Source organism: Loa loa (genome assembly GCF_000183805.2).
Source record: "Loa loa unplaced genomic scaffold supercont3.43, whole genome shotgun sequence".
In the NCBI taxonomy this organism is placed as follows: domain Eukaryota; kingdom Metazoa; phylum Nematoda; class Chromadorea; order Rhabditida; family Onchocercidae; genus Loa; species Loa loa.
Window position 1 is genome coordinate 6,735 of NW_018108223.1, and position 18,842 is coordinate 25,576.

The 18,842-nt window shown below is 35.1% G+C and overlaps 6 protein-coding genes across 7 annotated transcripts in view; 3 read left to right on the forward strand and 3 right to left on the reverse strand.

Moving 5' to 3' along the window:
• Positions 1–6,445: 6,445 nt before the first annotated feature.
• LOAG_05938 (hypothetical protein) lies at positions 6,446–7,125 on the reverse strand (the record flags this gene model as incomplete). The annotated part of the gene is made up of 3 exons (XM_003141475.1): positions 6,446–6,616; positions 6,693–6,802; positions 7,053–7,125. The coding sequence occupies 3 exons, from the start codon at positions 7,123–7,125 to the stop codon at positions 6,446–6,448; spliced, it is 354 nt and encodes a 117-aa protein (XP_003141523.1).
• Positions 7,126–7,339: 214 nt separating this feature from the next.
• Positions 7,340–9,803, reverse strand: LOAG_05939 (hypothetical protein; the record flags this gene model as incomplete). The annotated part of the gene is made up of 5 exons (XM_003141476.2): positions 7,340–7,727; positions 7,804–8,017; positions 8,566–8,812; positions 9,390–9,528; positions 9,754–9,803. The coding sequence occupies 5 exons, from the start codon at positions 9,801–9,803 to the stop codon at positions 7,340–7,342; spliced, it is 1,038 nt and encodes a 345-aa protein (XP_003141524.2).
• Positions 9,804–10,612: 809 nt separating this feature from the next.
• Positions 10,613–14,360, reverse strand: LOAG_05940. 2 transcript variants are annotated; one of them, XM_020447017.1, is made up of 12 exons: positions 14,226–14,360; positions 13,711–13,880; positions 13,479–13,600; positions 13,222–13,329; positions 12,952–13,158; positions 12,675–12,868; positions 12,490–12,569; positions 12,206–12,343; positions 11,870–12,014; positions 11,440–11,509; positions 11,095–11,316; positions 10,613–10,815 (listed from the first exon to the last, which is right to left on the reverse strand). In XM_020447017.1, the coding sequence occupies exons 1-12, from the start codon at positions 14,347–14,349 to the stop codon at positions 10,746–10,748; spliced, it is 1,650 nt and encodes a 549-aa protein (XP_020302709.1). In that variant the 5' UTR covers positions 14,350–14,360; the 3' UTR covers positions 10,613–10,745. The 2 variants fall into 2 exon arrangements, with proteins under 2 accessions (XP_020302709.1, XP_020306626.1); XM_020447018.1 differs by having other exon boundaries at positions 11,440–11,707.
• A 950-nt stretch (positions 14,361–15,310) lies between these two features.
• Positions 15,311–16,984, forward strand: LOAG_05941 (hypothetical protein). Its single transcript, XM_003141478.2, has 2 exons — positions 15,311–15,462; positions 15,726–16,984. Exons 1-2 carry the CDS (start codon positions 15,354–15,356, stop codon positions 16,592–16,594), a joined length of 978 nt encoding a protein of 325 aa, XP_003141526.1. The 5' UTR covers positions 15,311–15,353; the 3' UTR covers positions 16,595–16,984.
• A 107-nt stretch (positions 16,985–17,091) lies between these two features.
• On the forward strand, positions 17,092–17,842 carry LOAG_05942 (hypothetical protein; the record flags this gene model as incomplete). The annotated part of the gene is made up of 3 exons (XM_003141479.1): positions 17,092–17,230; positions 17,312–17,463; positions 17,612–17,842. 3 exons carry the CDS (start codon positions 17,092–17,094, stop codon positions 17,840–17,842), a joined length of 522 nt encoding a protein of 173 aa, XP_003141527.1.
• Positions 17,723–18,842, forward strand: part of LOAG_11813 (XRP2 protein) — an 8,925-nt gene continuing 7,805 nt past the window's right edge. The window contains exon 1 of the mRNA XM_020448426.1: positions 17,723–17,979. Within this exon, the coding sequence (XP_020301430.1) occupies positions 17,891–17,979 (89 nt within the window). The 5' untranslated portion in view covers positions 17,723–17,890. The remainder of the gene's footprint in view (positions 17,980–18,842) is intronic.

Consider the following 18,842-nt stretch of genomic DNA (forward strand, 5'->3'; position numbering starts at 1 on the left):
ACTGGATGGTTTTCATTAAATCTTTTGAAAATTAAAAGAAACCCAATATCATAAAGGGAAAGTAAGAAGAGGACGAGTACACTTCCCTGCTTCCTCGATTCCACATCCTTTGGTGTGTAAGGTAACTTCTGCCCTTTCTCAATCACCACTAAGTTGAATCTTTTTCGTTTTGAGGTGGCAAAGGACTTTCATGGTGCTTTTTCCATAAAAAAATGCAGAAGAAATTATTTATTGGAAAACAAATAATAAGCAAAAATAATAATTAGAATTACATAACCCCAATAATTCAATATGATATGTCTAATGATGGCACCATCACATTCAAAGTCATGTGATCAGCCCATCTATACCGTCGGTTCCTTCTGGACCTGGTACAATGAAATGATAAAGTGATACTACAAGTTAGTCACTGTTATCATTATCGGTTGATTGATGGCATTAAGTACCCAACATCAGCACTACTTTTAGCAACTGATAATATTTATCACTTGACAAATTTCAGCTAGTTGAATACTTATTTGTCCTCCCGTCGGTGCAAGTCTATTTCTTTCTTTATATATATGTATTTATATGTGCATGTATGTACGTGTGTTTATATGTGTATGTGAGGTGAATTTGTGTAGGTGTGTGTGGTATGTGTGGGTATGCACATATGTGTGTATGCGCCTGTGTGTATGTACATGTGATGAGTGTGTGTGAGTACGTGTTGCGTGTGTCCAAGATTTTTCGGGCTCTTTTAAGTCAACCCTCCCTCCTCAACCTCTGATTTATGCGAAGGATGTAATGCTATCGCATAGTTCTGTAAGTGACGCATCTGTCTGTCCATGCTTTCCCGTTGCGCAGTGCTATGAGTACTGCTGACCGAAAAAGCCTCGTGTTTTCATCTCAGCCATGCTTTTTCTTGCAACGCATTGAAGATGGCTTGGGGCGATTATAAGGTGGAAGTACAAAATGCAGGGTGAAAAGTAACGTGTCACGCACGCCCTATCACTGAACAAAATGTAAGGATTCTAATAATCTAAATGAACTTCCCGGCAATATACCGGGAATCGGCAATACTGATTGTTTTGCGGTACATTGATAAGTCATTAACTATATACTTCCAAAGAATAACAAACAGGTTGAGTAATAATAAACGAAGATCTTACGAAACGAAGAAATGAGACAGTTATGCCGTCGATAGCAAATAAAGTGTTATCAGCATGACCACTCCCAATGCAAACAATTAATTTTGAATGTCCCGAGCGTTTCGACATTTCATACCTGATTGAACTAGATGTAGCAATACACCAACTCCAAACAGTATAACTGGTTTTTTGGAAAAATGAGTAAAAAAAAAGCTCTCCATTTTTCCTTTGTTCATATACATCGACTGGGACTTTCTACTTTGCAAATACCACATGTCTTTCTTATTTCGAAGTAGCACGAAGGACTAAAAATCAACTTACAATTTACGGCTTTGTGTTAATCGGATCATATTACAGAAACTGCGTCAACAATTAGCATGTTGATGACAATAATACGCATATTCAATATGCTCTGATCAAAATTGGAGAAACAGTGAAGGAAATGAAATATCGCATTGGAATTGCTGCAACAGTATCGCGGATTTAATTCTGTCCTTTTTTCTTTTCTTATTGGTCGGGTAGATAGTACGCCATTGCAGACCTAATCCCGTACCATTTTTATTTTCTTTAACAAACTTTGCCCATTCGATGTTGATTTTCGTATGAGTGTGATGCAAACAAAATGAAAAAATTTCATCCAGGAATTGTCAAATTATACAATAAACGGAAATCAAATGGACTGACGAGTTCGCCGGTTCCGGTGGTGATACGTTGGATTCTGAACGCACTGTGATATTATATGGGGCACATACTACTATTTACACCCGTAGGCTGCCATAACTAGACCGGGGAACACATAACAATATGCTGTGATTATCCGGAATATCTCCCAAGTGCATTCCGTCTCATCCCTTCACTCACATCCACTCCTGCCGTCTACTGCACGAACTGGCTATATTAAGTAACTGATTCATTAGTATTTATCATCCATCCGTTATCTCTCTCTCTCTTTCTATCTGATATATGGCTATTCATAGCTGCATCCATCTCTCTCTCTCTCTTTCTCTCAATCCACTCATTCATTTATCGTCCATCCACTTCTCATTATCTCTCTACCTATCTATTTATCTATCTATCCATCACACTGAATTTCGCAATAAAAAAAACTACATTTTCCAGACGGTTTAATGGCAAAACGCGAATGACTGTTGTGGGATTTGTGCAAAAATAGGAATAAGTAATCAAGTATAAAAACTCGTTCCTTTTCAAATTAATGTACGGATACTTTGCACTTACTTCCATGAAACATCTAAACAAATGAATTGATAAGTTTGTACTCGTCCCCTTATCAAATTAACATTTACCGTACTGTCTAACACCAGGTGTTACAGTATATTGTCTATCCAAAGTACTCTTCTCAGTAATTTACGATCCAGCCATGAGCTATACATTTATTAAACCATCAATAAAAGAAAGCTTTAAAAGAACGAATGAAAACAATCAGCAATTGCTATCGTCAAATTAATATTTCTCAAAGAGCCGATATTTTGATGAATGTTCGAAAATATTTTGTAGATTTGTACAGTATCTATTCCTATTCAATAAGCAATAAATACGGAAGAATTTCTTTACTATCCCAACTGATCAAAGGTTGCCAATAAAAATTTCATAAAAAGGAGGAACAGAATATTTGAAATGTCCATCAACATGGGCCTTCCCTTCTATCCAGTATGTAGTATGTGCAAGACGTAATCTTCCTTATATGGTAGAAATCGAATTGTTTTCATTCATTTTACCTAAGTGATAAAGTATCATTTCCTTTGGCAATACTACTTTTATCGTGTAATCCCCAAGTAAATGGATAAATGAATAGACCTCTTTCACTGATTGTCGGCGAAGTTTTAGTAATTATTTGTATGAAACATCCAGCAAGAAATTTAGGCAATACTTCATTTAAGAATAACAACGGTCGTATAGCAGTTGAAGTTAATCATTAAATATTTATTATATTTCTGATAATAAAAAAAAATTATTAAGAACAAACTGATAACGAACACGCTGACCAAAGTAAATTTATTCCTAAAGCAGTAACGTGTAATGGTTTTCGACCATAAACTTTATCGAAATAAAAAAGCTTTATTGATAAATGAGTTCTAAACAGCATTTGCCGATTTATTCATGAAAATTTGCTTGAAACATCTGACTAAATAATTTACATATTTCATTAATCCATTTAACTCAGTGAGAAATTCAGAAGCCAAATTTCATTTTGTCACCTAATGTTGGAACCATATCCATTCGTCAGTTTCATTAATTATTGAACATTATCAGTTTATCAAAGCCAACCTACGTTTCATCTTACAAAACTTGTAAAATGACAAATGATCGTAACTTAATTTTGTGTCAGCTCTTCAATTTTCCATAGATTATAATTCCGCATGAAAATTGTTCAATATAAACGGATCAGTCCAATAAAAAATTTTTACTTTAATTTTTATTTTCAGAAATTGACTTTTTCTTTGTCTTTACGAAATTTTGGAAGTCTCTTGCTTGTCTTATCACTGGGACGGATAAAATTACTTAGCTATACTTATCCTCATGTTGAATACCATCGAAGGCATTTTTAATAAAAGAAACAAAAAATCGTATAAAATATAAAAATGTAATTTATAACATCAAAAGGAATGATGCAGTTTCAAAGGAACTTCTCTTTGCGACGGTAATAAGGTAAATTAGATACCTGAAGTGAACCGAGGAATGGAAAAAAACGTGGAGAAGATAGATCAATAGAAGCATTGAAGTACGATACGAAGAAAAGAAGAGGAATTTCTTTGGCAGAAATTTTTTTGATTATTTGTACCAAGCAGTCATATTTGGAAACAATAAAGGAGAATTTTATGCGGCATCTAACGGAAAACAAAAAAGGCAATAAAAAAAGAAATGAATTGGTTCTGAATTGCTGGATAGGCCAATTTTGAAAATGTTTTGATTTCAAAATTGTTTAAAGAAGTTCCTAGGATTCCATTTAAAAAAATTTATTCTTCATACGAGCTTTTGCTCTGTGCATTCTTGATACAGAACATATATGGTTTCATTCATCTGTGCATTTTATGATGATAATTTTCCCGACTTTCATAGTTTATGATCAATTTCCCATGTGCATCAATTCACTTCTCCATTATTTCTCTCATGTTTTAATTTCTCTCAACACTGGTTAAGATTGCATTATGGGCCAAGCAATTTGTATAGTGCTGTACTGGCACATTTGTAATATAGAATAAGGTAATTTATAATGTGACAAATGCCGCCTACTTGCATGAGCAATGTCCATGTAACATTTCCATACTCGAAAAGTTTCTCATCTAGATTTTGCCTTACGAAATAACACAGTGATAGCTCAGTAGAAAACACAAAAATTCAAGTGAAAGCAACAACAGAAATTCTGAAATGTTAGAATGAGGGAATTGACGAATGTTTAAATAAGATTTGGAAAGATTAAAGAATTCCAGAACCAGTTCTTTCATCATTTTCTACCACCATTAACCGTTCCACAGTGCATAAAATCTCTTCCTACTGGCATGACATTTTCATAAGCAACTTTCTCGAATGTATGCCTTTGGAAGTGTTGGAATTGTTTTGAGGAGAAAAAATTCCAAAGAGCAATAAATGTGTTTAAAAAATAAAAAATAAAATCTTATTAGGCGGTTGTTCGGAAAAGTTGAGAATGATTTCACTTATCAAAAGGAATGTATTATGATGATAAGAGAATCATGTATGGATGCTAAAAGCCAATACCATTTCATAACAAATAGAAAATTTTCGAACTATTTGTTATTTGTTGTATTTCACTGCAGTTTATAATGCCTTCCAATGCACTAAAATTTTTTTTTCCAGCACAGAAGCAAAAAGGGTATGGCATCAAAGAGCGCTTTTTGTATTTATGGATAGAATGAGGCGCTGATACAAAAGTCACTCACCTTTAAAGAAAACTTCATTTTTTTGATAGCGAAAAGTATTTTGGATAATTCGTCAAGTTAACGAATTTTACTGACCACCTAGAAGGGATCACCATTGGAGAGCTTGGGTTAAAAGAGTTAGTGGTTAAGGATGACCTTCTATTTTCCTTGATAGATCTTCCTTTGCAACCATGTAAAAACCAAAAGTTTAGCGTTTTTGATCACTAGCCAGTATCACTTTTATTCTAGAAGAAATTGGATTTGTTGGATGCTCACTGAAGCAGTAAGACGCCCAAATTGCAAAGAGCACAAAAAATCGCCGAAGACTGAGGACTTATAAGAATTTAAAAGTGCAAGTTTCCTTCTTCTCATCTTACTTTTATCAGTGAATAGGGAAGTTAAAGTGATATTTCAAAATCAGTTATGCACGTACGCCTCACCATTCGATCTGACGACATCACCAAAACTTTGAGACTAGTATGAACTTGGCTTCCTTGGTAACCAACATAGCTTCCAGTTTCTTTTCAGGTTATTTCCCTTGTTTTCTATATCAACTTCATTGGTTGGGAGCTCGTCTACCATTAATTGACAATTGAATGTTTATATCTTCATTGTATTAACTGGAAATTCCTCAATGGGAAGTTTTTTTTTCGCCCTGTACTGTTCCAGTCTATGCAAATAACAAGAAGTTGTATAACGATAACATGGGCGATGTAAGCTGTGCTTAAAATGATCATCGTCTCAACACTGTCTTTTGCTACTGAATGTAGCTGTATTCAATTAACAGTGTTTTTCTAGGCTTTTCATAGGTAGAAATGTTATTACCACTAACATGGTAATAACCAGACAATGTTCATGATGAACGAGCAATTGTAGGACAAAATTTATGAAAACGAAAGATTCCCAAAGGTCCATTAATTAAGAGTCGAATTCGACAATTAAAATTTTCATAATGCAAAATTCATAAAGCCAAATGGAAATCATACAAAGATGTTGAAAATTTTCCATGTTAGCGAGGCGCTATTACTTTTTCGTTGGTTATTCCTCCGCTTAGGGCCATATTCATCGAAGAAACTTCCCTCACCGGTGCAAAAATGGTACTTCAGAAATATGGAGAATAATTTTGTACTCTGAATCGAGTGAAACTTCAAAGGAAAATCGAATAAAAGCTACATCACTTAAACCATCAGTCATCGCTACTCGTTGCCCACCGCAATTTCCCTAAGAACGCTCAGGTTGACGCTGTGATCAAACTCGTTTTCCCATTTTATCGCACTCTCCTTTAGGTACCTTACTCAAAAAAATCTTACCTATTCCAATCCTGCCTACCGTGTTCCCCGAAAATAAATCATCCCCTGAAAATAAGCCTTAGTGACATTTTCAATGAGGGGTTTAATATGAGCCTTCCCTTGGAAATAAGATCTAGTTCGGTCTTGCTGCAGCAACAATGAGCACCAGAGCCGGCGTTTTCTGCAGCTGTGCTAAGCCCTGGATGAGGCCTCGGGTCCACTCTACCCTCCGCTGCCTATTGCCTGCTTCTTCGCTGCTTGGCGTTGCCGCGGGGAATGCCAGTGCGAAGCCTCGAGTCCACTCCTACCCCGTGCTGGCCATTTCCCGGCCTCGTCATCGCTCAGCATGGTCAAGAGGAGTGCTCAGTCTCCTGACTTACCGTGTTTCCCGAAAATAAAACATCTCTCGAGTTTTTTTTTAAAGGGAGGAGAAACATAAGACCTCTCTTATTCTCAGGGAAACACGGTAAAAAACTTTTGTAAACAGGAACTGCAACAGATTTGAAAGTGCCCATAACAAAACAATCCAACCGGATTAGTCATTACTGGTTTTTCACTAACCTAAAACGATATATCTGCAACTGTTTTGCTTTTTTACCTCAGTATCCATCTATTTAACAGCAAAACACATATTCTTTCATATCAGTGAATGATAACACATCACATTTCGGCAAATGATATCACCCTCATGCCACATTGGGAATTAATTCGCGAATGGGAAAATCTTTTCAATTACCTACCAACATATTTTTGAAAAATTCTTGCAGTAACTCCAACATATCCATCACAAATGTCACGATAAGCGCCGTCCATAACGGTAATGAACAAGAAATTGTTCTAGAGGGTTAGCTAATGTACATATTTCATAAGACCAAAGATTTATACATAAAAAGAATTTATACATTATATATGATGTTAGCTAAACTGGTATATAAACGAGCACATAAACATGATGCACTGGAGTGAAATAAACGTAGATATACCTGTTCATCGGATCACTGGGACATCTCCAAATGTTCAGTACACATTATATATAATCATGATACATATTTCCCTGATCTGGAGTACGAGGACCACGTGGGAACACTCTTGGAATACCGCTAGGTCTAACAGGACGGTTTGGTAACAATTCTCGACCATATAAGGGATCAAGAGGATTTACTGGACCAGAAAATGGGAAGGGATTTGAGGGTGGCATAAATGGATTACGAGATAGAGGTTGCAATGGGCCTTCAGGAATATCAGGATCAGGGTTTTCCGGTCTGTGTGGTGGATTTGGAAAAGATATACGAATAGGAACATCAGAGTGAGAATCAGGTTCTAGCAGATTTCGCAAAGAATTAAGCTCTCGTACATGCCGGACGTACAATCTTTTGTATGCTTCGCGATACGATTCTTTTTTAATGCAGCAGCACCTTAAATAAAATCTATATTTGAAAAAAAAATATATTTTTTCAACTTACAATGATTTGACCTTTTAATCAAACTGACTGAAGAAGTATGATTTTAAAACCATAATAATTACCTTTTCTAAAATCCCTTTCACAGAAAAGTTTCCAAATTCTTTCCATTGCTTGACCTCTGCACACTTTAAGAGCATATTTATTCGTTCTCTCTAATCGTAAAATACTCTTAGCATCCAACATTTCGAACAAATATTGAGCTACTACGCCAGTTCCAAGCAAACGCAGAAATGGATTTTCATCTAAAAATTTTTCGATTTTGCTAGAGGTGTCAATCTTTTGATCAAGATATATTTTGAACAAAATAATCCAGTTCATTTCACATAAATACTCTACAATACACTTTGCGGCAGTGGGAAAACATTTTTAATGCCAAATGCAACGGGAAGGACATGTTTTCAAAATATTAATAAATATGTCTAAATTAGCAAAAACACAACGGCCAATTCAAAAGAAAACCTTGAAAAGTTATCAATGCAAACTTGGTATCTTAATAATATCGCAACATACTCAAGAAAGAGGTGTTGTGCATCATTCATTTTTGAAGTTTTAGTTCTAACTTCTGCAAGAGCTTCTAAGTAATTGAAACTATGAAAGTGTACAGCATAATCTGAACGAATGGATTTAAGTTAAGAGTAAAAATCATTGAAATAAGTACTTCTAACATTCAAATTAGAAATGAAACAAATTTCTAGTCAGATAACGACATTTTCAAAATATTAGTAAATGCATTTAAATATTTGGCAGATTTAGATCACTAAATATGATTCTCGATATCAGAAACACTTACGCCCAAGTAACGCCAACTTCAGTGGTGAAATCAAGCACTCGGAAACCTTTTTTTGTAAATCACTGCTTTTCTCCTCTAAAACAACTGGTTCTAGAAACTGTCGACCGGAGGGATGATAGATACTAGCAGTGGCGTGAACATACTTCATTAATCGGTCATTGTAAACACGAAAATCGATCTCAACAAAAAGAACTGAATCCGGATGATGAAATGTCCAACGCGCATCACCATCTTTGTGTCTAATGCGCTGGAATCAGTTGTGCTTACAAACTGTATTTTGAAATGAAAATGCAAATCCAAACAGAAAAAGAAAGAATTATTCAAATAGCTTTAAATTAATTCAAATGTTTCACCAAGACTAACTCTAGTTAATCACTCAAAAAGTAGTGAAAATAGATAAAAGCTGGTTGCATAATTTTTTTGCATCGCTCCTCCCTCCCTCCCTTTCCCCTGTTAGGCATTTAATTCACGTTTCATTTTGATATCATCTACCATACTGTTTTGTCTAATCCGCTATTGATTAGGCTACCGGCGATTCCGGTTGCCTGATTTTTCAGATTAACATAAAGAAACAGTGGTACTTACGGCATCGCCATTTCATATAGTAAAACAAGTTTTGCTGACAAGTTTGCATCAGCCAATGATGAATTGTAAGTTGTTATTATCACAGAAATATTTGTAGGCATCATTTATATATTTGTGTGGCTGATATGGGGCTTAAAATGAGGATCCCTTTTATCCTTTAGAGAACACGCCAAAAAAGTGCCTAACAGTTGATGTATACGAGCAAGATTAGTTCTAATTAGTGTAAAAACAAATCCTACTTCAAACCCTTTCTGTTTCATTTCATCAAGCACGATTTCGAAAATGGTTTCACTTCTTTCCGCATTGTCCGAACTGCTGCTTCCAATTCTTGCCGAAATTTCCGAGGAAGAACTGCCGACACTGTCAGCAGAAGAAAGCCTGAATAATAGCAAGATCACAACTGATGATGCAGTGATATGCTTAGAGCGGATTTGAACTTCGACATGGTTTAAGAATACCATGATACAGCTGTAGCGACCTCATACTAGTTAACAACATACTTTTTCCGAAGGAAATTTCTATGACTTTGTTCAAGATCTCTTCAAATTACTAGATTTTCCATCTGAGTAATATGCACAAAGAAAAAGTGAGCAAAACATGCACCCTTTTTCATTTACGACCAATCTGAGGCGATCTCCATTAACGAATTCCATATCTGATTCAAAAAGTTTTGTATCATCTGTTGGCAACTGACGGCTACCGAAAAACAATTCAAAATCGCTGAAACCAAACGTCTTAAAAAAAACCAAATAAACTGAAACCTAACATAAATACGAAATCGAGCGAATTGAAACCCACCACTAAATCACAGGAGACCGAGATCATCAGAAATTCCCGATATTCAGTACATATATCTCCTAATGTACGTCTGGTAAGACGCACATGGACTCCTGAAAGATTCAACTCAGGCTACTGGAAAATCTGATTAGTTGAGCAAAAGACCCAAAGTTAAATCTTACGTCCTCACCCACATCCAGCATTTCATATAATTTATATTAGCCAAATTTGATGAAACCACAAAATGCCGAAAACATTTTCCTACCGTTTCAAGTTGAATCGCTGGACCACCTGGCGACGCAAAGCCGAGAAACTCCAGTCATCTACTCCATCGAAGACCTCTATCTTGCCATCTGAACTCTTGACGCTCAATTTCATTATTCAGTGTCTGAGCTATTGCACTAATTGTCTGGAATCCACAACATTTTTAAAAACAGTTAATTTTAAATGATTACGCCCAATAGGACCACATATGTAACCAAATTGCAACTGCCCTTGAAGTAGCCCAAAAATAGTAACCTTTTCAAAACATCTAGTAATTTTCACCCGATACAAATGACTACTAAATAAAACATCGATGAGAACAATAAGAAACTAATAGAAATTAAAAACGAATTTTTAAGAAAGTATTCATTGTTTGGATAGTGACACGAGAACTACGAAAATAGAACTGTAAGCTTTATTTGCAAGCTTTATTTTTCATCAGTGCAATAACTTTTAAATTTTTATCATTTGGTGTTTTTGAGTTACAACAGTGCTTAAAACATCAATGGTGTCAATTTGCTTGCAGTCATTCATACATAATATTTCTTCAAGTTCTAGACAGATTCAGTTAAATCCTTTTCATTTTGAGCCACAGACATCTGAGCCAATTTACTCATATCACACCTGCAAAAAAAGTTTATGGGTTATATAAACTTCATTTTTATTACCCGGTAAATTCTTTGTAAACAATATAATTACAGCTGTGACGAAAAATTTCCAACCCTCTAGAACACAAACCTCAACTTACTGAAGTGCGAGACAAAGTTTAATATCTCAGGTTATATCATTTCACATAATACGGTAGTTGATACGTTCGATAAACGAAACACTACAGAAAAAATTTAGTTTTCTACCAACAAGGAAATAACTATGCTTGAATTTCCAATAGCAAGAACTAGTAACCTTGTGATTTCGCGTAAAGCAATGGTAGCATAAGAACCAGAAGGCAAAGAAAACTCTAAAGCTACAGCGTGGAAGTCGCCGACTCCAATATTTCCTGAATCTATATCTCCTTCAAGATCTGCCTGCAATTTTGTCCTAGCTTCGGGATAGGTCAGTATTTTATACTTCACATCCTGTGCTTTGGCAATAAGAGGTCGCATCACTGTGCCTATTGCCCATTCCCTTAAAAAAAATACAAATATATGGCAATAAAGAAAGTTATTGGTAGTTAATTACAAATCCAGGAAAATGAATGAGAAAAGCCTATTTACTTTTACTCCATAATAGTGATATTAATAAACATGCTTTTCTAATGCCTTGAACATTGCTATTGTTACGCCGTCCTCAGCCATTATTTCTTTATACCAATCTCGGACTGAAAAATATTCATGACGGTCGCAAGTACACTGTCAGCAATCAAACCTGATTATTGAACACTCCAGTTTATTTACGGAAATCAATATATAGAATTTTATTCTTTTATTAAAAAAAAAAAACTTGAAAATCTGATCAGTGAAATCATCATAACACAAACTGTTGGCAGCATTCAAAAACAAAGCCAATAAATTCTTGACTGAAAAAAATGTTCCATTTTCTGTTTCATAACTCGTAAATACTATAATCATAACAAGGAATCGTAAATACTACAGTTATAATCATAAGTATTATAATCATAGCAAGGACGGTGAACAAATTCTAAAAAATAATAATAGTAAAGAGAAAGCATAAAAAAAACCTTCGTTGTCAGGAAACTCAACAGATCCTGATATCAGAGGCAAAGCTACCTCCTCATTTTGAAAATCGCTGATTTTTTGACCTTGAACATTTAAATCACCGGCGACCGCACGAAATCCCCTGTTTTTAACCCATCGAGTAACAACCTTTAAACAATTCAAAATGCTGTAACTCCCCAACATAAAACACTTATTAAATTCTAAATATATACATGTACATGAAATCCTAAGAAGGCTTGTAATTCGTTGGCGGCAGTATTCGAAAGAAATCAAAAATGAACGGTGATATAAAAGTCATATACTTATGTTAACCCAAAGCATTAAGAATGAACAGATACCTTATTCCATAACAAGCTCTGGTAGGCATGAACATAAAGACTGCGTGTATTCCGAGTTAACTTCAATAGAGCACCGTGATAATCGCATTTATTCCTGCTAAGAGATGATAAAAGTTGCCCTTCGATGGTAGCATATGCCTAAAATTACATAAAATAATGAATATTTGCTATAAGAATACGAGAATCTATTGCTTCATTCCAAAAAATTCTTCCAAATTCATTGGAAATAGCACTCAAACACTGTAATATTAATGTTTCCTATAGTTTCTATCGTTCATGCTTACCTGACTGCCTGTGAGTTTTTTCAAAGCGGTAGAAGCGTTTCCTGATTTATTCCATTCATCCAAAGCTTCCCGAATACTTCCTTAAGATCATTAAATAAAGTAGTTCTTAGCTGAATCAAGCATCACAGCATTCCTGAAATATCTCATGAAAACCACTGCTTCATCTATAGAAAATAAACTCCTACCGTGTGCATTCCGTGGTTTCAAAATTGTTTTCAAGGCAACTTCCCATTCCTTTTTTAAAATTGCAATACCGATTTCAGCGGTATTAAAAGCGCACGATCCAAAACGCTGAGTTCCAAAATAATTGATAAAACCGTTTGACTTGAAATCTTCAATCCTATCGACTAAATCAGTTTCGCTGAACGGATGAACATCTCTACAAGTGCATGATTCTGCATTGCGATTGTTAAATTTGCATGTCACAGAAAAATTCATAAACAAATGTAAAAAATGAATAACCTTAAAATGATTTTGAATCTATTTCCCCAAAGATCACCCAATTTGCATGGTTTTGAATTTGAAGTAAAATCAGTGAGCCTTATGCCGCGAAGCTTTGCGTTAAGCTCTCTCAAACGCTGAATTTCACATCGATATAATGATACTCGTTGTGTTGTAAGAGCCCGACGATCCTTTGTACCGCAAATACCAAATGAAGTGTTTTTTATCCTAAATTCCATTTGCTGATATCAAGTATTTAATCAAAAATATTGTGCGATAAATAAGACTTACCCCAAGAATTTGGAAATCACAGAAAGTGCATAATGTGTATCCTTGTTTTCTTTGCATAATGTGAAATGAACATAATCGGGGCGATCTACTGGCCAGGTCCTTCTTTTCCTACAATAAAAATAAGTTTAGAAATAAGGAAGATTTTGACCAGCAGTGAATCTAAAACAAATTATGAAGATGAAATATATATTTGCAAGCACTGTAGCTCTATCTTTTTCCAAAGAAATTTCCGTGACTAACAATGAACAGCAGATTACCTAGTTCGCTTATTCGATATTAGAACTCGAATCGCACTGGTAACTGTTTGTGAATCCAAAAGACCATTATATCGATTGCGTATCCAGTCATGTATAATGGTACGCTTTTGTTTATCCATACCCTGAGTGAGTAAAATACGAAAGATAGAAGAACAGAAATCTCATTCATACGTTGATCAAAGTGGTGAGCAGATTTTATAAGAAATCAAACTAAAAACAGTATCGCGCCAACTTCAGTTGGTATTTCAACAACACTGATTTCATCTTTGAGGAGACCATCGATTTTTGAGACTAGCTCTTGTGTGACAGCTTCTGGAGTGGAGATAACACTTATATCTGTCAAGCTATTTTCTATTTCTTTACTTTCAATGATCGTTTCCGTTGTGCATGGTAAACATATATCTGAAGAAGGAAATTAAGTAAATATGGTGAAAATCTTCAAACACATATGGTGAAAATCGTCTTAATTAACGCAAAAAATACCATAAATGCCTTAATTCTTCCTAACTAGTCCCTGTTTCTTAGTGGCGATACATTGGTTGAATATCGCAGCACTGAATATCACTTTTTAATCATAAAGAAGTGTAATATAATGCATAACGATAGATAAAATAAAGGTTGACAGTTAAAATTACATATTAATCTATACCCGAATATATCGTTAGCAGTACACAACTAGTAATAATGAAACAATCAATTGTGATAGTAACGAACAATCAATTATGAGGAAGTACGGTGTAAACTTGCCAAGAACGGTTCCATCCGATGTTATTTCATTGACGATGAAATCTGAATATAACTTTTTTATTGTACATTTCAGTTCATCTCGTCCGCAACTCATATATTCTGTAATAAAGAAATCTCCCTCCATTTCCTGAAAGTAAACGTTAAGAGATACATAGTTCTTACGAATAACATTATTTTTTAAGAAAGCTTTTGCATATCGTTACATTGCAACATGAAAATCTTTTCTATATCATATATCTCCCGCTTATCTATACATCTTAATCCAATTTTTCCATGAAAAAATGGAAATCCTAGCATTATGAATTTGAACATAAAACTAATAACTTTCCACCTGCCTTGATTTTTCAATCTACGCCAGATTCTGCAAATGCTCCAGAAAAAATTAAAGTTTATTTTCAAATTAAGAGAATTCATTATTTTTAAACCCTATAGATCCTGTTGCATAAAAACAGCCACAGTGGACCCTGGTCAAGAAAAGGTTGGGAACCACTAATCTAGCCTGTCACTGCAATTAATTTGACATCTCAAAAACCGCTTCTCTTTCGAAAACAAACAGAGCGGCTAACCTAATACTATGGGCCACCCGATAGCAAAAAAGGTCTGTGAGTGGGAAATTTCTGCCTCGGTTGTATTTATATCATTTCTGGTTAAACCGTGAGAGGGGGTGAGGTGTGGAGGGAGTGGTATAAATCTAGGTGTTGATTAGTTTCAAAACGTCGAAGAGTCGCCCGTAAGCATTCTTCATCAATTGAAACAACTGTACAGCACAGCTAATATCTGAGCAATGACTTCTCTATAAGTTTTCCTCATACAGTAGTGACATTCATGTGAGAATAACAGTTGATTTAGTTATCGGCAAATGATGTTAGTAAGAGAAGTGGCGATAAGTATTGATGTGTGCAACGATAAGCAAGGAATATCCACTCGTAATGAACAGTTACCGATACCCTAACTAGCTAATGGAGCGAGGGCCACATCGAGATTTCTTCGATGTAGATCGTATGCTCCCAGCATGTTTCTACTATTAGATCCGTTACATTATGCGTATTATTATTACCAAAGCAACAATGTTCCTTAATTTTTCTTTGTAGAGATGTGTTGAAAAAGTTCACTTGGTTTCGTAAAAAAATGAAAAAGTCATTAGAAACCGATGGAATGCGATGTAATGGTGAATACTGGATGAGTAATTTGCCTCAGGAAGTTACTGAGAGACCCCTTGTTTGTGTTGCTATACCAGGTTTCTGTTTACTAATTAAAAAGACCTTTGTGTTTTACATATTCAGCGAACTAGTAATGACTATCGACAGTAGTCATCATCCAACTAGAGGATTGCAATAGAGGCGCAAATTTGTTTCATACCTCACCACGTGTACCGTGCATCCCAAAGTACTGGAAATACCTTGGTAGCGATAATGATGAATAAGTTTTCAAAAAGGAAGCTGCTACTTTGAAAACTAGGGATTGTTTTGTTAAATGCACATATGCTGTTTCTATTTTGAGGATCGCATGATTCGTTCACACAATTATTGTTTGACAAATATCCCGTAGCAAATGATGAAGGTCGTTTTATCCGAGAAATTGGCCGATTCCGGATGGTTCGACGCTTCATCCGACGATGGGCCACAACACAACGATATTCAGTGGTTAAGCAACTTTATGCCGGTATACGTTACTTCGATATTAGACTCACAGTACCATTATCTGCTAAATTATGTGGAGTACGTGTTCTGCATGCCCTTTATGGTAGTCCTATAGAACAACTTCTCTTACTTATAAATAATTTTTTGGATAGTCATGTAAGAGAAATTGTCATTCTTGATTTTAATCATTTGTATAATTTTAACAGCAGTGAGTATATTAAGTTTTTGGAAATGGTGGAAAATGTGTTTGGTCGGAAATTATGCTTACGAGAAGATGTAACTAAGATAAGCCTAGCTAACATGTGGCAGTCGGGTTATCAAGTGATAGCTATATCAGTAACGGAAACAGCAGCTCATCAAACTACTCCCTGGATATGGGATTCCAGTTGTATTCTTAGTCCATATGCTAATGTGAATCGAAATAGTAAATTATTTAAATTTCTCAATCGAACGATACGAGATCAAAGACGAGGTCCTAGGAATGTGTTCTTTGTAACGCAAGCAATTTTGACAGTTAAATGGTTTGATATCTTCATGCATCCATTTTCCACTCTTGAAAAAAAATACGCTTTGAAATGTACGGAAGAAGCTATTTCCTGGATTACCACTTTCGATGAACCTTCTTATTTCAATATTATCATCTGTGATTTTATTGATCGCTTCGATTTTTGTAATGTTGTTTTCTCGCTCAACATATCCTCCAGCAAAGATGTTCCTAATAGTAATTGATCACATGAGTTGTCTATATGTACATTTATTTGTATGTAGAAAATACCTGATATGCAGAAGGTATCTGATGATACGTCTGCTTATCCTAGTTTGTGCAGATGTCTTGATTTCGCTTTATTTCTTCCTTTCCAAAAAATTTTTCCTTTATGTATATATCCATGGTGTAAGTGTTACTGGTTCTAATTTGAAGGGTTTAAAGTCTTTTTGTCATGCGTAAATCCCATATCATTAGGAATTATATCAATGTGAAAGAAGCATGGTGATTGCACTTGTTATTTTTGATTATTCCTCATTTTATGGTCAAATCTGAAGTCTTTTAAGTGAATTGTTGTTAAACACTCCTGACAATTGAAAGTGTTTAGAGTGTTTAGTGGTGATTTGACATACTGGTTTTGATTTTGGAATGCAATCAAGGACTGCAAGCCTTAAAACATATCAAATTAAAAATTCTTATGCTGAAGCACTACATTTTCCTTCCTAAACTTTTGTATCGTCTGATGGGTATGGGGAATGATCAGTTATCTTTAAATCAATTTGGGCGACCCTTGGTTTATCCATTAGCACTAGTTCATTACTTTAATTTCAGTCCCTTATTCGTTGCAGCCGGTACATCTCGAAATGCTAAGATATCCTTAGGTTATCAGTGTATGATACGTCCATTAAACAACAGAAAGCAGATTCAGTAAATCATTCATATTCTGTAGTATATTTTATCAGGAAAAAAAAGTAGCAAAAGTTCCGATGAGAAAGTGTGCGCGGACGATATCCAATTTTTGGTCGATTTCGTTGGATTTCTCACCCAGAGGATTAAGGATCCGCTTCCTTCTTCCATTTCGTCGAGTTTTCTCGCTTGTAAAACTCGTATGTCTGTTAGTTGCGATGTCTGGACGTCTGTCTAAATTATTTTGCAAAGCAAATGATTTGTCTAACAAATGAGCGGTGAAAGCACATAAAAATTTGCTGGTAATTTGTTTCAGTAAATTAGAAATAAAGATTTACTGCATTATCTCTATTCAGAAGCAACTATATATAATGGTCAACAGAGGCCGAATAATTACCATGGTAACGAATCACGAGTCGACACCATCTGTCCCTGCACCCGCAAGCAGTTTCTATGACTCTAGATTTCGCGACAAACGATGTGGCCGATGTCGTCAGCATTTCATTCTTATTAATTTGCAGATTACTTTACATCACACGTTAAATGACTTTGTCTATACAAGTGTCTTCCCAAAGATTTATGGATAATCTCATTGCTGAAGCATCATTCCTAGATTTGTTTATCTGCCATTCCTGATGCTAAACTCGTGTTGTTTAATCAGCAAACGTTCAAAGCGCGAAGAGCAGTACCACATCAAGAATGACGATTGCGGGAAATATTCCTGGTATTCGATTTCATTGTTAATTACTAGCTTATCATTCGATCATTGTTCAATGAAATGGTATGACTGGACAATAATATTGAGAGTACCATAAATGTTTGCAAGCTGGACATGATAAAAGATATGGTCGCGATTACGGAAGTAAGCTCCAGTGAAAAAGAAAGAGGAAAAAAAATGGTCAGTGAGGAATCTCCTAAAGCAAGGTGCTATAGGATAGCTGAATCGGTACATGCTAGCATCGTAGCGTATCAAGAAATCTGTTTATTCGGATCTTAATTATATCATCATTAAGCATACATGAAGTCTTGGCCATCATGTGATCATTTGTTGGGAAATTGTTTTTCTGTTGAACTCCTTTCTCGGCGATACAGATATATTCGGGAGGTAATATTGTTCTTACACAATATTACTAGTTAACAACAAGAAAAAGGGTATAAAATATGAATGTATATAACACGATGAATTGGTATGCAAGGATAAATGAGTTATACAAAAAGCAAGTAATATGATCAACTAACAAACTCCTTGTCGTTGCCTTGGACAATAATTTGACTGTCGGTTAGTTGATAGGTCGCTGAGTTGGGAATAGGTTACGGGAAATGTATTTAGTGAATAGAAAGAATATCGTAGTTTGTTGTCCAATGGTGGCGGATATGCGAAGATATCGTTGGTTGTGGGTTAGTCGCGGAGGATAAGCGATGAGGATGTATCGTCTGCTCGATTGTAAAAACTGAACTCAATTGTCTGTCTCGATATATATATATATATATATATATATATATATATATATATATATATATATATATATATATATATATATATATATATATATATATATATATATATATATATATATATATATATAT